Consider the following 17,574-nt stretch of genomic DNA (forward strand, 5'->3'; position numbering starts at 1 on the left):
CATCCAAGGGGTAGCTACTATGTAGGGTTTTGGAGAAAAGAAAGACACCCCAAAGAGTGATGGATGGGGCAAGGGTACATACAGTCTCTCTGTGGTGTTTTTCTAACTTTGGCCATAGCTCTACTTATAGTTAATTCCCATCACTGTATGAAACCTTGTTAAATGAAAGGACAATTTTATATTCTCACTCTGTACCGTGTGTGTGTACCATGTATATATCAATTTTTTTAGATGTATGTAAAAGTGGAGTTTCTGGGCCATAGGTTTTAAGTTGTTTTGTTTCATCAGACAGGATCTCATGTCCTAGGCTAGCCTTGAACTCCTGAAGGCCTGCCTCTGCTTAAATTACAAGTATGCACTACCACTTTGTTTATGCAGACAGAACCCAAGGCTTTGTCCATGCTAGGCAAGTGTACCAACTGTGCTGTATCACCAACCCCATAGGCTTATCCTTAACCAAATCCAAGCTGTTTTCTGAATGGTTGTAACAGTGTATACCGCCACCAATAGTATATGAGTTGACATAGAACTTAGCATGTTTTGAAAATTTTACCAGGTTGGTAAGGTATATATTGTTACGGCTTTAATTTGCATGTTTTGCTTTAGACTCTCCCTCCCAACCCCCCCCCACACACACACACATCAAGACAGGGTTTCTCTATAGCCCTGATATCCTTAACTTATTCCAACTCCACCTGCCTCCCAAGTGCTGTGATTAAAGGCGTGCACCACCACCACCCAGCCATTTAAACTTATTTTATGAAGCCATATTCAAGGCTCCTACTTGTCCCCCATTAGTACTGTCTTTGAGAAATGGCTCAGTGGTTAAGAACACTGACTATTCTTCCAGAGGTCCTGATTTTAATTCCCAGCAACCACATGATGGCTCACAACCATCTGTAGTGACATCCAGCACCCTCCTCTAGCATAAAGGTATATACATGCAGGCAGAATACTGTATACATAATAAGTAAATCTTTTTTAGAACCAATAGGATTTATTAATTAATGCTTATAATACAGCTGTATATGACATGGCTAGTGTATAATTCAGACAATAGTACAATTTTATAGTGTGATATATTTGTAGAATATATAATATAGTTTTTAATCTGTGACAAAATTTAGGATATATCATAATCAATGGGATCTGAGATAGCTATGTATTATAGATAATATGCATTATATACCTTATTGGTTATATTTCTCAGGAGTAATTGGTTAATGCAGCAGACATGGTAATTCTTATTCTATACATTTTATAGCTAACTTGAAGGCATCTTTACTTTCCCCAGGAAGGAAGTAGGAGTTCTAAATTTCACCGAGGCTTGTCTGACCCACTGTAGTGTCCTCCCACTGCTGAGTGTCACTGAGAAAGGGTGTGAGATCAGAGTGCTAACTCAGGGAACTAGTAAATCTTTTTTTAAAGACTCTCACTTTAGGGTATGTTCATCTCTCTGAACCATAAAAGTCTAAGACTTTAAGACGCATCTTAGAGAAAGAACTTGGATGTTCTCAGAAGATACTCAGGAAAAATGATGCGAACCTCACTCGAGAGGGGCACGCCAACTGATACAGATAGGGACCCAGCTCTGAATTCCAGCTGAGCCCTCATTTCCCTGCCAGCTGTCATCCACTACCCACACGGCTCTGCTCTCCAGCAATCCCAGAGAAACACACAACTCCTCTGTGTGCCTGAGCCCATGCACCTTTGGGAGAGTGAGGTGCCGGAGTGCCACCGTTACATTTGCTGTCTGGAAGAAGGGCCATGAGTGCAGTGACTCTTACCTGTCAGTGCCATTGAGCCCAGGGGAGGGCAACACCTGCATCTTCTCCAAGGCCACCACAGGAGAGCTGTTGAGCAGATAACAGCACATTCAGGACACATCTGGATTTGGGAGGCTGATACCTTAAACATTGAGTGTCCCAAATCTATTCCTTGGGATGGAAAGGACCACGCCCCACTACAAGCGCCTGTCTGTGAGAAGCCTCAAATGCTGTTACCCATTAGTTTCTCTGATGAACCTGAGGTAGAAAGCTACCTACCTCATCACAGGCACGTAACCTTGAAAGGGGTGGGGTGGGGGACTTGAGAGGAGGAAAACCTTCAACCCTCCATCAGGCTTTCTTACTCCTGTTCCTGAAAGCGCTTGTGGTCGTATTCATCAAAGACCGGACACCAGGCATACAGGTTGATGGCGGTCACCGCGCCTGTGACGAGCAGCATGAGGGTCAGCTTCACCATATGGCTGACCTGCACCAGCATGATGGTGGCGATGAGGGATAGCACAGCCACGTAGTTGTAGTACTTTGGGTTCTCCATACAACCACCATCCAGCTCCATTCCGGTTGTCACGTTGTAAGGTCCCATGTAGTATTGGAGACAGCTAAGCTGGAGGCCAGGATGGGAGGCAAAGGGAACATCAATGGCAGTCAGAGGGCCCTGCGGTGGCAGTGGTCATGCAGCTGGCTCCCTCCACAGTGCCCTCAAGAAGATGGGAACCTACCAGTGAGTAAGCATATACACATAGTGACTGCTATGAACAGCCTTACAATGTGTCTTAGCCTCGTACCTATTGTACAGAAGTCCCTTGGATAATCAGGAAGTGGTGCTCTCCAGGCTCCTGGCCCAGCATGCTTTTCCCATCACATTTGCTGCAAGAGGAGCTATGTGACCAGTCAGAACCAGGGTAGCCCTGCCTTCTGGAGCCTGTTCACTTGTTACCCTACCAGTCCACCATAGTCGACAGAGAGAGTGCCTATGAGCTAGCCAAGCCCCTCTGTGCAACCTGCAGCTCATGCAGCCTTGTAAGGGTGTCTATGTCACTTGTCTCCTGATAAAAGGGATCAAGGACCTGACCCCGCACAGTGGACACCATGCAGCCCAGAGACTTGCTGTCCTCCACCAGGTCAGTATCTGGTTGCAAACCTATTGCTTCTCAGCTCCATTACTTCCACAGGAGGTCTCTAGGCTGAGTTTACTCCTGTACTCAAGGTGTTAAGTAACCACACTCTTGAGAGAAGGACTTAGTGACGGCATACTGTATTGCCCGGATTAGAACAATCCATACAACTGTGGGAACACTCAGAGTTCCTGCCCTCTTTCCCTCACATCAGACTCCCCCCTCTCAACAGGACCCTAGCTCTCCATGAACTGAGGAGAACAGAAGGTCTTGTCTCCCCAGAGCTACATTGGTTCTGTGAGACTGTGTTCCTGTTCAGCCACCCCTAGGGATGTGCGAGGGCTACCTGAAGAAATAAGCTCACCTTCTCAGCCCAGTGGGTACCCAGGAATGCTCGTGTTTTACCCTTTAGTCCCAGTGAAGCCATGTCAGGCCTGGTATGTGTGTGCTCTAGTGTGCATACACAAGATTGATGTTTCCAGAAGCCAGAACAATCTCCTGTTGTCACTCCTCAGTTGCCATCCACACATGGTCTCCCATTGGCTCAGCCCAACTCAAGAACTAAGCTGGCTTGCCAGTGAAGGAAGCCCAGAGATCTACCTGTCTTTGCATCCCCAACACTGGACCTATAAGCACACAACACATGCCTGGCTTTTTTCATGTGTATTCTAGGGATAAAACCCAGGTCCCCAGCAATTTACCAGCTGAGCTATCTCCCAGCCTCTAGAAGTACTTCCGTTTTTGACTTTGCTACCGTGTGACCTAAAACAAATGAACAAACCCTCTCTGAACTGTAATTCCTTCATGTGTAACTGCAGATAGCGATACATCTAGCCAAGAACTGGCTGTGGGATGTGGGAGGGGAGGGAAGTTCACTGAATACCCACAAAAGATCCTCTCCGCCTGGCTGGGATGTTCAGTGTCAGATTCATCCACCTGAAATGGATGTTGCAGAGGAAAGGGCTGGCAAGGTGCCAGCATACAGACCCTTCAACAAGGTTTAGGCCCCCTTCAACAAGGAAGCAAAAGCTCACCATGTCCACAACATTGGCCATAACCAGAATGAAGATGGCTAACATGGCCCAGGTGTTCCTGGCCCAGCGGGTTCGGTCAATCCAAGATGAGAAGGCCACAAGCTTCTTAGGAAACGCCTAGAAGAAATGGAATTGCAAGCAAGGGCTTGAGCCTAACCAGTATGCCCTGAAGACAGGACTGGCTGCTCCCTTACTCTAGTCCCAGAAACCTACAAAGGCCATGCTTTGCTTATGAGTCCCCAAACTGACAGGGAGAGAATTTACAAGTCCTTGAGGGTTGTGTGCAGCCCTAGGTCTCCAGAGTCATAGCTCCATGGCTAGGCAGATACATCCAGAAGGAAGGCCAGGACATGGGACAGGATGCAGTGCTAGCCACCTGCCTAGCCACCTCCCTCTCCCTTTTCCAGGTCAGTATAACTCCCCAGGTTACCTGGCAAGCAGCCTATTAAGACTGATTTTCCTAAAACATTGCTTTCTCCTTGTTGTTCTGACCAAAACCTGCCTGGCACATGAGTGAGTGGCTGCAGAAGTCTCAGTCTCTTTAGCTGGCTTTTATGGCTCTTCACAGTTGAAGCCAACCTGCCTTTAGGGCTTCCCCTTCATGGCCTTAATCGTGGCCCACAAGATCCCAAGCTATAGAATGAATGGTGGAGGTGTGGGGGGGTGGATGGATGAATGGATAAATGCCCGAGTGAACCCCACTCCATCACTTACAGAGTGCCACTATGTAGAGACTAGAAGGTTCTGAATTCAACTGAAGAGAGCCTCTTACCCTGGGAAAGATGGCAGCCAGCGAGCAGATAGTCAGGATCAAAAGGAGAACCTCGCCAACCACGAAAGTTACATAGTTTGTCATCAACCTGGGGCAGAGAGAAGGTGACTAGGGAGTACAGTGGCCAGCTGACCACAGTCTGACTGGCAGCTTCTATATGACACCAGGGAACTACTGCTGCTGGCCTAGCAGCAAAGAGAAGCCTAGCGGAGAGGAATCCCAACAGAGGGGAGGGCCTGGGAATGCGCCACCCTTTAGTTGCTAACTGTCCCCTGGGACTTTTTCAGAGGTGAGGAGGGTTACAGATGCCCTGGAAATAGCCTGGGAAGGGAGTCTTAGGAATGAGCCTCAGCCCTATAAAGAATAGAAGCCAGAAGTCGTCCTGAGGCTGCTAATGTGACCTCTGCACAGAACCCAAAGACGGAGTTCTTCACACCCATTTCTCTCTCTGCTCTGGGAAATCTGTCCGCTCTGGATCCTCCTCTTATATCCATTCCCATTCACCCCTCCATGGAGAACACTTGCCAAGAGCCCCAGAAACTCAAGTAATCCAACTCAGGGTCACCCCTTTCATCCCACTGGTTTATGGGATCTCTTCAGGCCCTGTGATTTTTGTTGCTATACCCAGGCCTTTAACTGGCTTTTCCTCCCCCTCAGTCTCCCTTCATGATCTCAGTGAACCTTGTTCTTCCAAGTATGCTATGTGGGTAACTCTTAGACTTGAACCACCAGCCTCCCCTGAGCCCCAGACTGTGTAACTCAGCTGCCTCAAGGGCGGCGACACACAAGCGGCTCAAACTCCAGCTCTCTGCTGTCCAGTGCGCTTCCTCCTCCTGTATTTTCAACCTTGGTTAACACAACTGTAGCCTGTCCATTGCTCAAATGAAAAATAAATGTGTGGGAGATGTCTATGACTCTGTCCTTTCATACTCCACAACAAATCTTCCAGTGACTCCTACCATCTGTCTCCAGAATCCAGCTATCCCTCAATAAAATTCAGCATATAAACCCCTGGTCCTCTCCTTCTCTAACTCCTCCTGGCCCAAGTCACCATTGGAACCTCAGTCACAGTCATCTCTTAGCCTGGTCTCAGGTGCCACTCTTGCTCACTAACCTGTTCTGACGCAGCTCACTAACCCTTTTCAGAACTGTGCCAAGCTTGTATCTTTCCACCAGCCTCTGCGTCCAAAGTATGAACTGCCCAGCTCTCTACCCTAACCTGTCACTGTCGCACAACACCCTGGCTACCAGCACTGTCCCCTCGCTATGCCTTGAGAGGCCTGGCACACTGCTGCCTGAGCCTGCCATAGATGGCACAAGCCTCACTTCCCAGAAAAGCTGCCTTGTTAGTGAACTCTGCTGTGACCACCTACAAGAGCCTAACTCCTTGCCAAGCCCCGAATCCCTCCCTCCTCCAACACACTCCTCACAACTACACAAGTCCTTTTGTGTTTAAATGTCTGTGCCGATTCCCACCCCCCCCCCACCCCCGTGAGGTGAAAGCTCCACAAGAGCTGGTTGCCTGCTACATTCCTGGGGCCCTATAGCATTGTTAACCGAATGGTTCTAATCTCAAAGCAGTCTTGAGAATGGTTCAGGGTGGGTAAGGGTGCCTTCTGGGATCTGCCACTGTCGTGCCTACAAAACCTTGGATGCTGCAGCCAAGTCCCAAGGGTTCTGACAGCTCCTCAAAACTAATCCAAGTAGGGCCCCACCAACACGGCTGCTGGAGGACTCTGCAGAAGGAGATGCTCACTTGTCCCCTGAGGCCTGGAAGGTGATAATGAACCTTTAGGCAGGGCTTCCACAGCTGAGCTGACTGTGGTATACCCTGCCTCACCCCAGAGGACCTACCACTGACGTCAGTTTGTGTCTAGAGCCTAAAATCTAGTTTTGCAAAGATGAGCCAAGAAAGGAAAGTCAGCGCGGCTGTGATTAAAGCTGAGGTGATATCCCCACTCTTGTCCCTAGAACTCTATAGTAGCTATCTAGCCATGATCTCCATCCTCCCAGATGGGCCTGTCACCTTTCCTGGCCCTGCTGAGATCCCATTCTGGGCTTGGCTGCTGCTGCAGAAGCTGGGGGGTAGGGGTGGGGTGTCAGGGTAAGACATAGGGAACAGAAACAAGGCCCAAGGTGCCTGTCTCTCACACTGCCGCTACCCTTGCCTGGCTCCCCCTCCTGGCCTGTCAGCCTAACCCTGGACCTCCTCACCAGGGGTCAATAAGTATCTCCACCATGGCTGTGCAGAAGAGGACCACGCAGGAGCAGCTGAAGGCCGCCCCACTCTGCTTTTCCTTCTCCACCGAGTAGCGCGTTTCCATCTCCGGATCCATGAACCGCATGGTTAGGAGGAACGTATTTCTCTTCTTCACCCTGCCGTGGAAACAAGCCCTGTTTCAGATGACTGTGCCCTGCACTGAGTGAGGGCAAGTGAGGGGCGGTGGCCACTTACACCTGGGCAGACTCCCGCTCCAGCAGGGCCTCGTTGAGCAGCTGGTTCAGTTCATGCTCATCCTCAGAGGCGTCCACCACTCGGTCTGCCAGGTCCTGGAGTCGCAGCCTGCGGCGGGGGTTGGGGAACGAGGGGTTGTCGGCCTGTAAGCCAGGGAAGCAGAGTCAGTGGGACAGATAGGACACAAGGGTAGAGTGTGAGAAAGACTAATGTAGAGAAGAGGGCCACACTCCTGAGGACCAAATCCCTCCCCAGGTTCCACCCTGCCTTGTCTGTGTGGGCCCCAAATAGAAGCTCTACAGTTACTGTCCTGCCTTGGGGAGCAGCAGCCTGGCTCTGGAGCCAACTCAGAATATAAGGCAGGGCCTGGGCTCGGACATTTTGCTGTGGGATGGCTGTCTCACAAGAATCCTTACACATGGCCGACTTTGGGGTAATGTATAATCCGAGCCCTAGACCTCATGGGATCAGTCACTGGTGAGCTGGTAGAGGAAGGGCTGGTAGAGCTGGGGCATCTGCTACCACCTTCCTCCCCATCATGAAGAGTGTGGAACTCCAAAACAGAAGCCAGGGTTTGATCACACAGCCACCCAGCCTGAGTGGTCCCTGCCCAGACCTGTCAGAGCTGTGTGAGTCTGAAACATTTGAAGCCAGAGCCGAGACTTCTGGTTGAAACTCAGTGCTCCAGCAGGCTGCCTGGCACCAGGCCATTTTTCTCCCCTGTGAATTGCTGTGGGTGGCCTGCTCTGTCACCAAGTATGTCTTTCCATGGAGCATAAGCTAGATATGAGTAACACTGACTAATGGTTAGGGCATGAAGAGCTGTGAGCTCCCTAAGCCATGCCAGAGTCAAGCGACATAAAGTTTGAGTCCTTTTCCTATCAAGAAAATTATATATATTTATACATATGTATGGGCTTCTTTTTTAATATGTAATTTTATTTTATGTGCATTGGTGTTTTGCCTGTATATATGTCTGTATGAGGATGTCATACCCCCTGGAACTAGAGTTACAAGCAGTTGTGAACTGCCTTGTAGGTACTGGGAATTGAACCTGGGTCCTCTGGAAGAGCAGCTGGTGCCCTTAACAGCTGAGCCGTCTCTCCAGCCCCAAGAAAAGTGTTTTAAGGAGAGGCAGCTGGATGGATGCTCAAGGAAAAGCCAGCTTCTATAAAACTGTCTGCCTTCTGTAGCATCTAAAACCCTGGGGACGACTCCTGTCTCCTCTCATAGGGACACTGGCAGTGGGGCCACCACTTAGAGGTCCAGCCACCAGACCTCTAAGGCAGAGATCACCTTCATCAGTAGGCATGTTTGACAGGTTTCTTAGTTGTGAGAGATCCTCATCATTCAGAGCAACATGCCAACCCTTACTTCCAGGCTTTCTGTGTATAGACTCGTGGGGTGTGACCTACTGAGAGGGGAGTGTCTAAATACAAACTCACTCCCAAGCAGGCGTCCATCTATCCTGCAGAATCCTCACAGACCCTAAATTCCAAGATGGGGCTACTCCAGCTGGACGATGCTTGGGGGGGGTGCCTTTGGGTACATTCTCCGTTCTCTCCTGTAACTATTTACACTGCTGAGAAGGGATAGACCTGAGCTGATGGCCAGTACTCTCCTCCCAGCACGGGTCCCCACTCAGCCTCCTACTGCTCCCCACCCCTGCCCTGACCCCACACCCACCTCCTGGCCTTCCGCCTCCTCTGATGTGGACCCGCTGGCATGGGCGCTCCCGTTGGGCTCCTTAGTCTCAATAAGTGCAGGAGAGTTGGGCTTGGAGGATGCCGGTGCGCCATTTGGCAGGGCCTGTTACAGAAAAGAGAGCTCATCAGGGCCATGAACACTGCCTACTGCCTACCCCAGCCTGTGCCTGTTCCATTATTGGTCCAGAAACTCCCCCTGACCTAGAAAGTTCACCACTCACTTCATCCTCTACAACATTCGGTTCTTAAATGCTGTCATTTTCTAATATCTATCGCTATGAATAGTTCTCTAAACAGAGTAAAACCCAGTTGTTCCAACTCATATTTCTAAGATGCTAACTCAATGGCAGTGCTTCGAGGTCTCTTTTGGTGGGTGCCATGTCAAGTCTGAATAACTTTCACAGACTCTGCATCAGCATTTATCCTTAATAGAGTTCCACACTGTAAAGGGGGATCAGTGTGCTCCCCAATTAATAAGTATGTGTTGAGTCCTGACATCGTGGAACCCACATTCTCACGAGGAAAAGCAGACAATATCAACATAGGTAAGAGAAATAAGCAATCATCAGAAATGGAACAGAGTAAGAAAGAGGGCGTGGGGGTTGCTGGGAAGTTCAGCCATAAAGGGGGGGGGGAGGGATTATGATGAAGATGCCATTTCAGAGAAGACCTGAAGGAATATCACAAGAGTGGACACGGTTACAGGGAAATGAATGGGTAGCAGCAGGCTGTGCCCAAGGATGCAACACAGCCAACAGGCCAGACAGGGACAGGACAAGAGGGAAGAAAGGAGAATGGCAGACACCATGCCAGGACCAGACCCAGGGCAGAGCCCCCAAGGACAGCTCTGGTTTTGCCCTTGGGTCTCCTCTTCCTTTATGGCCAGGGACACTCACTACTGTAGCTTTGGCCATTTCCACACCTCCAGAGGCCTCTCCCTTCTGGATATTGTCACGGGACATACTATAGTCCTCTCAACTCCAGTTTGCCACACATGACATTTCCCCCTTAGAACCAGTTTCTGAAAGAAGCTGCCCCCAGGCTTAGTGACACAGGACCCAGCTTCATTATTCACGCCACTTTACCTCTTGGTATGGTCAACCACCAGCCAACTTTCTATAACCACTCTGTTTTAATGTTTCTATTTCTGAGATGGGATCTTGCTATTCAGCCCAGGATGGCCTTGAACTTCCTTATATAGCCCAAGCAGGTCCTCAACTTGCTTGTAGCTCAAACTGGCTTTGAACTCCTGCCTCAGCCTCTTGCATGCTGGGATTGCAGGTACATAACACCATAGCTGGCTCATAGTTCTCTAAATATCTTCCTTTCCTATTCTGTGCTCTTAGGGTATAACAGAGGACTCACCGAGCCATTGAGGCCATTTTGAGCTGTTTTCTTCACCTCTGGCTTGGAGGCAATGATGAGGTAGGTTTCGATGCCCTTCTCATCTAGGTAGTCACAGCGACTGCCCCCATCGCCAGGCTCTACATCAAACTCCCCTTTCAGGCAGTCCATGGTGCTCTGGGAGATGTGAACACGCCTGCAGAATAGTGAGAGACCCTGCACATGCACCAGAGGTAGCCCAGAGACAAGACAGCAGAACACATAGCACTAGCTAATGCTGGGACTAGTGATTCCAAGGTATGTGTGACAGAAACCAGGGAGCACACTTGTTCCTAACCAGCTGTGTTGCTACTAATAACCAGCTGTGTGGGCAGCATGGTGCCCACTGCTCTGGGCTTTGGTCTCAGAGTTGCTTAATTTTTAGAACAGGAATGTAATTTTCTCTCCTGGTTGTTTAGAGTACCAGGTGAGGGGCTAGAGTGATGGTTCAGCTTTCTGCTCTTCCAGAGGACCAGAGTTTGGTTCCCAGCACCCACATCAGGCAGTTCACAACTGTCTGTAACTCTAGCTCCAGAGGGTCCAATGCCCCTGGTCTCAGCAGGTTCCTGCATACCATTCATGCACACCCAGACACATGCACCTACACATAAGTAAAAATAATAAAAACAAATCTTTCCAGTAGCAAATGATATACCAAACTTCAATACCAGATCTGAACTCTAACTCCAAGAATTGGATTCTCTCTACCTTGCCTCCCCTGCTGCCAAGGGAACTAAAAGCCACATAGTCACGGAGGAGAGACCAGGAACTGCTTCTAATGAGGTCCCAAGGGCAGGCAGGAGGGCCAGGCCCTGCTAGAGACAAGCACCTGAGGGTAGTGTTCCAGCCACAGGGCCAGAGGCTGGCTGTGCTGGTTAGGTACTTTTGGTCAACTTCACACAACCTAGACTCACCTAGGGATTCCCAAAGTGATAAGGGATTTCAGTCGAGGAATTGCCCAGATCAGACAGACTGACCTGTGACGGTGTCTGAAAGAACTTATCTTGACTGATGATTGATGTGGGAAGGTCCAGCCCACTGTGGGCAGCACCGTTCCTAGGCAGGTGGCTCTGAACTGTGTAAGAAAACTGGCTGAGAGTGAGAAGAGATTGAGCCAGTGAACTTCCCCCACTTCTGCCTCACTTCCTACTCTGACTTCCCTTAATGACAAACTGGACATATAAGGCAAACAACCCTTTCTTGTGGAGATGGATTTTGGGCAGAGTGTTTTGTTATAGGAACAGAAAGTAGGAACACTACTCCTGCCTGGGAGGGATGGGATCTGGGGGCCCCTTGTCCCTCATTAGGGCCATAGCTCTGGGAGTAGATGGGATGGTTCCCCTCCCTTGGTCTTTCACCCACCCCCTTGGTAGGGGCACTCACCCTGGGATGCCACCAGCCTCCATCTTGTTAGCCACAGTGACATCGGTAGACCACACATCATACTGCCAACGCTTCTGGCCTAGAACACCACCTAGCACCGTGCCTGTGTGCACCCCCACACGCATGTCCACTCCGGTCTTGGTCTTCTCCCGCACATACCTGCCAGGGACAGAGAGGTGGCGTTGGGTGGGGCATGACATCATGAGGTGCCAGCAACCTTTGCCCTTGCAGGCGATCCTCAGGGCTGAGAGGACCTAGTTTGTCCGCCCCACCCCCCACCCCTGGCCTTTTGCCTGAGCTAAGTGGCCTGCACTGGGATTAACACAGGCCAGAGCCCAGATTCAGTGATGACAGGCTGGGGGATATAGTGACCTCCCCCAGGGAACCTCCCATTTCTCTTCTATCCCTTATTCATTCATGAATGTGTATCTGGTGCATTCTACATGCTGCAGATGCAGAGATGAATGCAAAACATAGCCAGTTCCTTGTCTGAGAACTCCAGGAACAACAAACACACAATTCAGATATTTGTGGTCAGGTCCAAAAGAAACTCGGAACAAATGGCTAACTGTGGTGCCTATTAGCATACCAAAGCTCTTGCTGGCTTGCATGCTCTCTCAGCATTGAGAATATCTGTTACAGACTCCATGCAGGCATCCTAACCTCTCCAACTCATAGGCTTCCCTTCCCTCAGCCTCTCATTCCTCTTTAACCCAGCTGTTTTGGCCAAGAGCTCTCTCGGCCTCCTCGTCTCTGTCTCTGTCTCCTTTCCCCCCACCCATGGCTAAGTCCAGTCTGCTGGAAATGTACAGTATACTGCTTTCTCTCCCTGCCTGAGACTCCTCCAGATGCCTCTGACTGTTCTCTTCCTCATATCTACAATATAAACCTTCCCCTCAACCATACTTGGAGCAGTCATATCCTCGCACTGTATTTTCCTGCTGGGTTGGGTTAGGGAGGGAGGCTGAACTTTATCCTAAGCTTCTGACTATTGATGAAGGCAGGGGACAGGAGAGGGGCTTCAACCTGGGAGACAGTAAGAATTCACAGCTGCCCAGAGATGGATGCGTGGATGTCCCAGGCTCTGACCCTGAGGCGAGAAACCACCTGAAGCTTCCAGGACCATGTGGAGCAGTGACAAGGTACAGAAGTGAGAGGAAAGGCGTCTGCCAACCCCAAGCCCACAGGTGGAAGCAGAGTGTGGGCTAGAGCAGAGGCTAGGGTCTGAAAACACGAGCTGCCATCCCTCCCCCACAGCATGTCCCTTCGCTGCCACATGGAGGACAAACTCTACTGATCTGAGAGGAGGGAGGGCTGTCATAAAGATAAAACAGAAAGAAAAAAAAATGGGTAGAGGCTGGAGAGATGGCTCAGGGGTTAAGAGCACTGGTTGCTCTTCAAGAGGTCCTGAGTTCAATTCCCCAGTGTCCACAACCATCTACATGCCAGAACACTGTATACATAATAAATAAAAATTTTAAAAACTTTTTTAAAAGATGGGAGAAGTTCACCAGAGAAGTTTCTTCCATTGGAGGTGCCAGGATAGATTTCCCAACTCCAGCTCCCAGCAGGAAAACAAACAACCAAACAAACAAATACATGTCGAAACCAAAGGCTGAAGAAACATGTCCCAGAGGCTATGGAATCTTGCTGTTTCCCCCAGCTGTGAGGAAGGGGCATCACAGCTGGAAATCAGGACCAGCACTGACCCTTATTCCACATCTCAAATAGATCTTCCACAGTGCTAGACATCTGGCCACCCCCACCCTCCCAGAGGCACCCACTCACGAGATAGCCTCCACCATGGCAAGTCCCATGAGGATGGAGCACACAGCATGGTCCTCCCGGTAGTCAGGCAGGCCGCAGATGCAGTAGTAACAGTCGCCCAGGATCTTGATCCTCAGCTGGTGGTATTTCTGAAAAAGGCAGAGCATGGCATGTGCTCCTGGCCCCTAGCCATGGAGGAAAGGCCTGGCAGGTGGGGGAAGGGCAGGCAGAGAAAGCCTGGGAGCCACGGATAGGGCTAAGTGTTGAAGACCACAGCAGCAGAGGAGTGGGCACATTTGGTACTTACGGCTGCCAGTTTGTCAAAGCGGGCAAAGAGCTCATTGAGTAGCTTCACGAGCTCCTGGGCACTGCAGGCAGAGGACAGCTGGGTAAAACCCACAATATCTGCAAACAGGATGCTGCAAAAGGAGGGGCCGTAGGAGGTGAGACTCGAGTCTGACCCCATCGCCCATACCTGCCGCAGGGAAAGCTCTCCCTCCACTCTAATGCCACGAGGGAGGTCCCAACAAGGCCTGGACACTGAAGCTTACCCTCTCCTCTCCCCTCCTGGGACCTGCCTGGTGCCACAACCCCATCCTGCCCCGGGCTGAAGATCCTTCCAGAATCAGGGGTCCTGGCTCTAGACTCAGAGCTGGTTCTGAATGGTTAGGCGACCTCATAGGAGCCCCTTTTCTGGGTAACATTTATTCAATAACAGGTTAGACAAACTAACATTTTTCACTCTGCTGTCTACTGGTATGGCTCCTCCCACAGGGCTGAGTTTAGGGGAGCCCAGACACACACTGGGGTGGCCTCGCCTCTAGTCCTTGGGAAAACCACACCCCATAATACTCGGTAGAGCCCATGAAACAGTGTGCCTCCCTGGCCAATCCTGCTGTTGGGACCTCCACGTCACCACACCTGACATTCTCATGACGGTACATGTACATGGTGTTGAACTGCTGTTGGTCCTTCTGGCTCTCATCCTTCTTCATGTCCTTCAACATCTCGTCAGCCACGTGCTTTGGCAGGATGGAAAGCATGAGGTTCTCCTGTGAGGAGGAGAAGCACACGGTTGGAGGGGAAACGGCCTGCACTCCTCCTACAGGGCCACGTACCGACACCAGTGATGTCGGCCAGGAGCTACACAGCCTTGCACAGAGGCCCCGACACCCATAGGGCAGCAGCTAAAGGCCAGGCTCAGCGTCACGACAGCCCTGTACATCAATGACATGGATAGGGAATGTCACAGGAGAGCTCTAGCTCGTCCTGTTCCTCTTTCCATAAGGACAGTGACCGTTCCTGTGCCCGCCACCACACCAGTCCCTCACTGCTGAGTGCTCTTCATGTCACCCACAGCACCTTCACAAAACAATCGCCAGTTAAGACAGACCTGACTGACGACCTACGACACATCAGATACTGATGATCCCAGAGCCAGAAAGACTTCTGCCTGGGCCTGGGATCTCCTGAGGACACAGGTCAGAATGCCCATTGCAGTGCAGTGTAACACTTGTGGCCCACCAGCTTAAGACTGGAGATGGAGGAGGCCCCCAAAGCATGAAGCAGAGCACCATGTGAAGAAGGGGTCGAAACCCACCAAGTGAGGCAGGGTACCCAGGGGCCTTCCCAGAAGTTGAGACAGAACTAAGTCTTAAAGTCAGGTAAACCAAGGCCTTCCTGAGAGAGAGCCACAAATCCAAAGCAGACACACAGAAGGAGTCCTCCAGGGCTCAAGGATGGGACAGTATTTTAGTAGTGGATACAGAACTATTTGCTCAAGTACTAGGTGGAGATGAGTGTCAGCATACTGGCCTATGGGCCCAATGTGTTTGCTGTTTGCTTTCATAAAGTTTTATTGGCACCCAGCCAGGAAGTTTTATTTACACATTGTTTCTGACTGTTTCTACACACCAACAAGAGTTGAGTAGTTGTGACAACGACCATATGGCTGGCAAAGCTAGAGATATTTGTGCTCTGTTTCCAGAAGAAAAAAAAATCTGTGGCTTGGACATGAGGGGAGGGAATGGTGCCAATGCTCAAAAAACAGAACCACAGAAGAAAACCAGATGAGGGGAAAAGTCAGGAGCATGGCCATACATGTGCCTAGGACGAGGATCCCCACAGGCTTCCATAAAGCCTAGGGGCCACCCCAGAACTCCGGGAATTATGGCCAGGGTATTGGCATGGCAAGACATGGGTCAGGCTGAATGGAAGGGAAGAGGAGGCGACAGTAGATGGAATGAGTGGGGGAGGGAATAGTTAGAGGAATTAAAACAACAACAACAACAAAAGCCCACTATGCCTTGATCCCTGAGGGAAGAAGACTTTGACAGTGCTTGGTGTAGGACAATGGGGAAGAGCCCCCACTAAGGTTTTACAAGATGGAAACTGGAGGCCAAAGTCAAGAGAAGCATAGAGACTGGAGAGGAGGTGACTGGAGGCAAAGTAGGCCAGCACAGCCTGGGAGAAGTGGGGGCCGCAGGAAAGGGCAAAGCTATGATGGAGCTACAGCCACAGGGCTGCAGTAGAACCCAGTGACAGTGACCAGGCCAGGGTACACCATGAGCTCAGTTCCTGCAAGGCAAGCTGGTGGCTCAGCACAAGGCACGTGAGCCACGTAGTTCCAGGATGGCTGGCTCCAGCCTGAAGTGCTTACAGCTGTTTCACTATTTTCCATCTCCACAGCAGCCTTTTCCAGTGTTGAGAACCCCGTGATGGCATCATTACAGTGCAGGAATGAGAAGCCAAAATAACCCCAGTGCGCCCTGCCCTAGCTTCACCAGAGCCCTGAAGTAGCAGCGTCCCCCCAGGGCCCTGCGCCCAGCTTAACAAGATTCAGGTGATCCCAGTACCTGGCATCCCCAACCCCCTGCTGGTGGGGTGTGGGCCCAGGCACCTGTCCCAGAAGCTAACATTGTCCTGTTTCACAGCTAGAAAAGAAGAGACACTGCTGTGGAGGAAATGTGGGAAAAGGATGATCTCTGAGGGGTTTTCAAGAAAACCGGGGTCAGGACCCCATTAGCCGCTAGGGCAGCCCCAAGAAAGTCGATAGAGCCCTGAGTGGCAGAGGCAGGAATTCTGAAGGTGGTGGGTGGGAGGCAGCCATGGACCTGGGGGCTGGGACTTTGCATTGGTCTTCTCGTGCCTACGTGGAGTGGGATATATAAACATTGGTCTCATACACGAATATCCACAGGGGTAGGAGTAGGCAGGGTGAAGAATATGCCTCAAAATTCCCAGGTGCTATCAGACAAGTCACCAAAAAATCCCCTGTGCCTTGTTTCCTAGGTGGTGAATGGGGACTAAGTGGCTCATTAACACAGAGCACTTAGAACAATGCACCACACACACACACACACCGCACACACACACAGGAAGTGCTCAGTATATCCTAGCTGTCCTATGTCACTGCAAAGTGTGGATGAGGGAGTTGAGACCCCAACAAGGTGTGGCCTGGTTTTCCTGTAGGCTTCCAGGGTGGCCATAGTTCTACACTGAGTTCCCTTGGGTAGCCTGCTGTCAGCAGAACACATTCAGGTTCCTCAGCCAGGCTACATGAGCTCTCTTGAGCAGATGGGATGATGAATGTTTACAAATAAGAGTCCTTCTATTTGTCATGCGGTGGTGGCATACGCCTTTAATCCCAGCACTCCGGAGGTAGAGGCAGGTAGAGCTCTTGTGAGTTCAAGACCAGCCTGGTCTATAAATCAAGTTCCAGGACAAGCTTCAAAGCAATACAGAGAAACAAAGAGTGCTTCTGTTCAAGTCACAACCTCACAACTCTCTTGACACCTCCAACACTTTGGGCTGACATATGTGCATATAGGATGTTGAGTGAGGAAGGTCCCCAGCATTAAAGAATGCCCAGTGTGCCCACAAGGGGGCGTGGCACTGCATAGTCAGTTCCAGGACAGCCAGGGTTATATAGAGAGCCTGTCTTTAAAAAAAAGAGGGAGAAAATCAGGTGTTCATAGGTGCGTGGGTTAATATCAGGATTTTCAATTCGATTCCATTGGTCTACCTGTCTATTTTTGTGCCAATACCAGGCTGTTTTCAGAACTATAGCTCTGTCGTAGAGCTTAAAGTCAAGAATGGCGATGCCTCCTGAAGTTCTTTTATTGTATAGGGTTGTTTTGGCTATCCTGGGTCTTTTGTTTTTCCATATAAAG

General features: G+C 50.3%; 1 protein-coding gene across 1 annotated transcript in view; it reads right to left on the bottom strand.

The window, feature by feature from the left end:
• The window catches only part of Adcy3 (adenylate cyclase 3), a 71,099-nt gene that overhangs the window by 5,353 nt on the left and 48,172 nt on the right, over nt 1–17,574 (bottom strand). The window contains exons 4-15 of the mRNA XM_051181721.1: nt 14,324–14,454; nt 13,710–13,821; nt 13,424–13,551; nt 11,636–11,794; nt 10,235–10,409; nt 8,844–8,972; nt 7,164–7,306; nt 6,923–7,084; nt 4,709–4,796; nt 3,937–4,053; nt 2,132–2,391; nt 1,788–1,853 (exon numbers count right to left, since the gene is read on the bottom strand). Coding sequence (XP_051037678.1) covers nt 1,788–1,853; nt 2,132–2,391; nt 3,937–4,053; nt 4,709–4,796; nt 6,923–7,084; nt 7,164–7,306; nt 8,844–8,972; nt 10,235–10,409; nt 11,636–11,794; nt 13,424–13,551; nt 13,710–13,821; nt 14,324–14,454 — 1,670 coding nt within the window. The remainder of the gene's footprint in view (nt 1–1,787; nt 1,854–2,131; nt 2,392–3,936; nt 4,054–4,708; nt 4,797–6,922; nt 7,085–7,163; nt 7,307–8,843; nt 8,973–10,234; nt 10,410–11,635; nt 11,795–13,423; nt 13,552–13,709; nt 13,822–14,323; nt 14,455–17,574) is intronic.

This window comes from Phodopus roborovskii, unplaced genomic scaffold, assembly GCF_943737965.1.
Source record: "Phodopus roborovskii unplaced genomic scaffold, PHOROB, whole genome shotgun sequence".
NCBI lineage: Eukaryota > Metazoa > Chordata > Mammalia > Rodentia > Cricetidae > Phodopus > Phodopus roborovskii.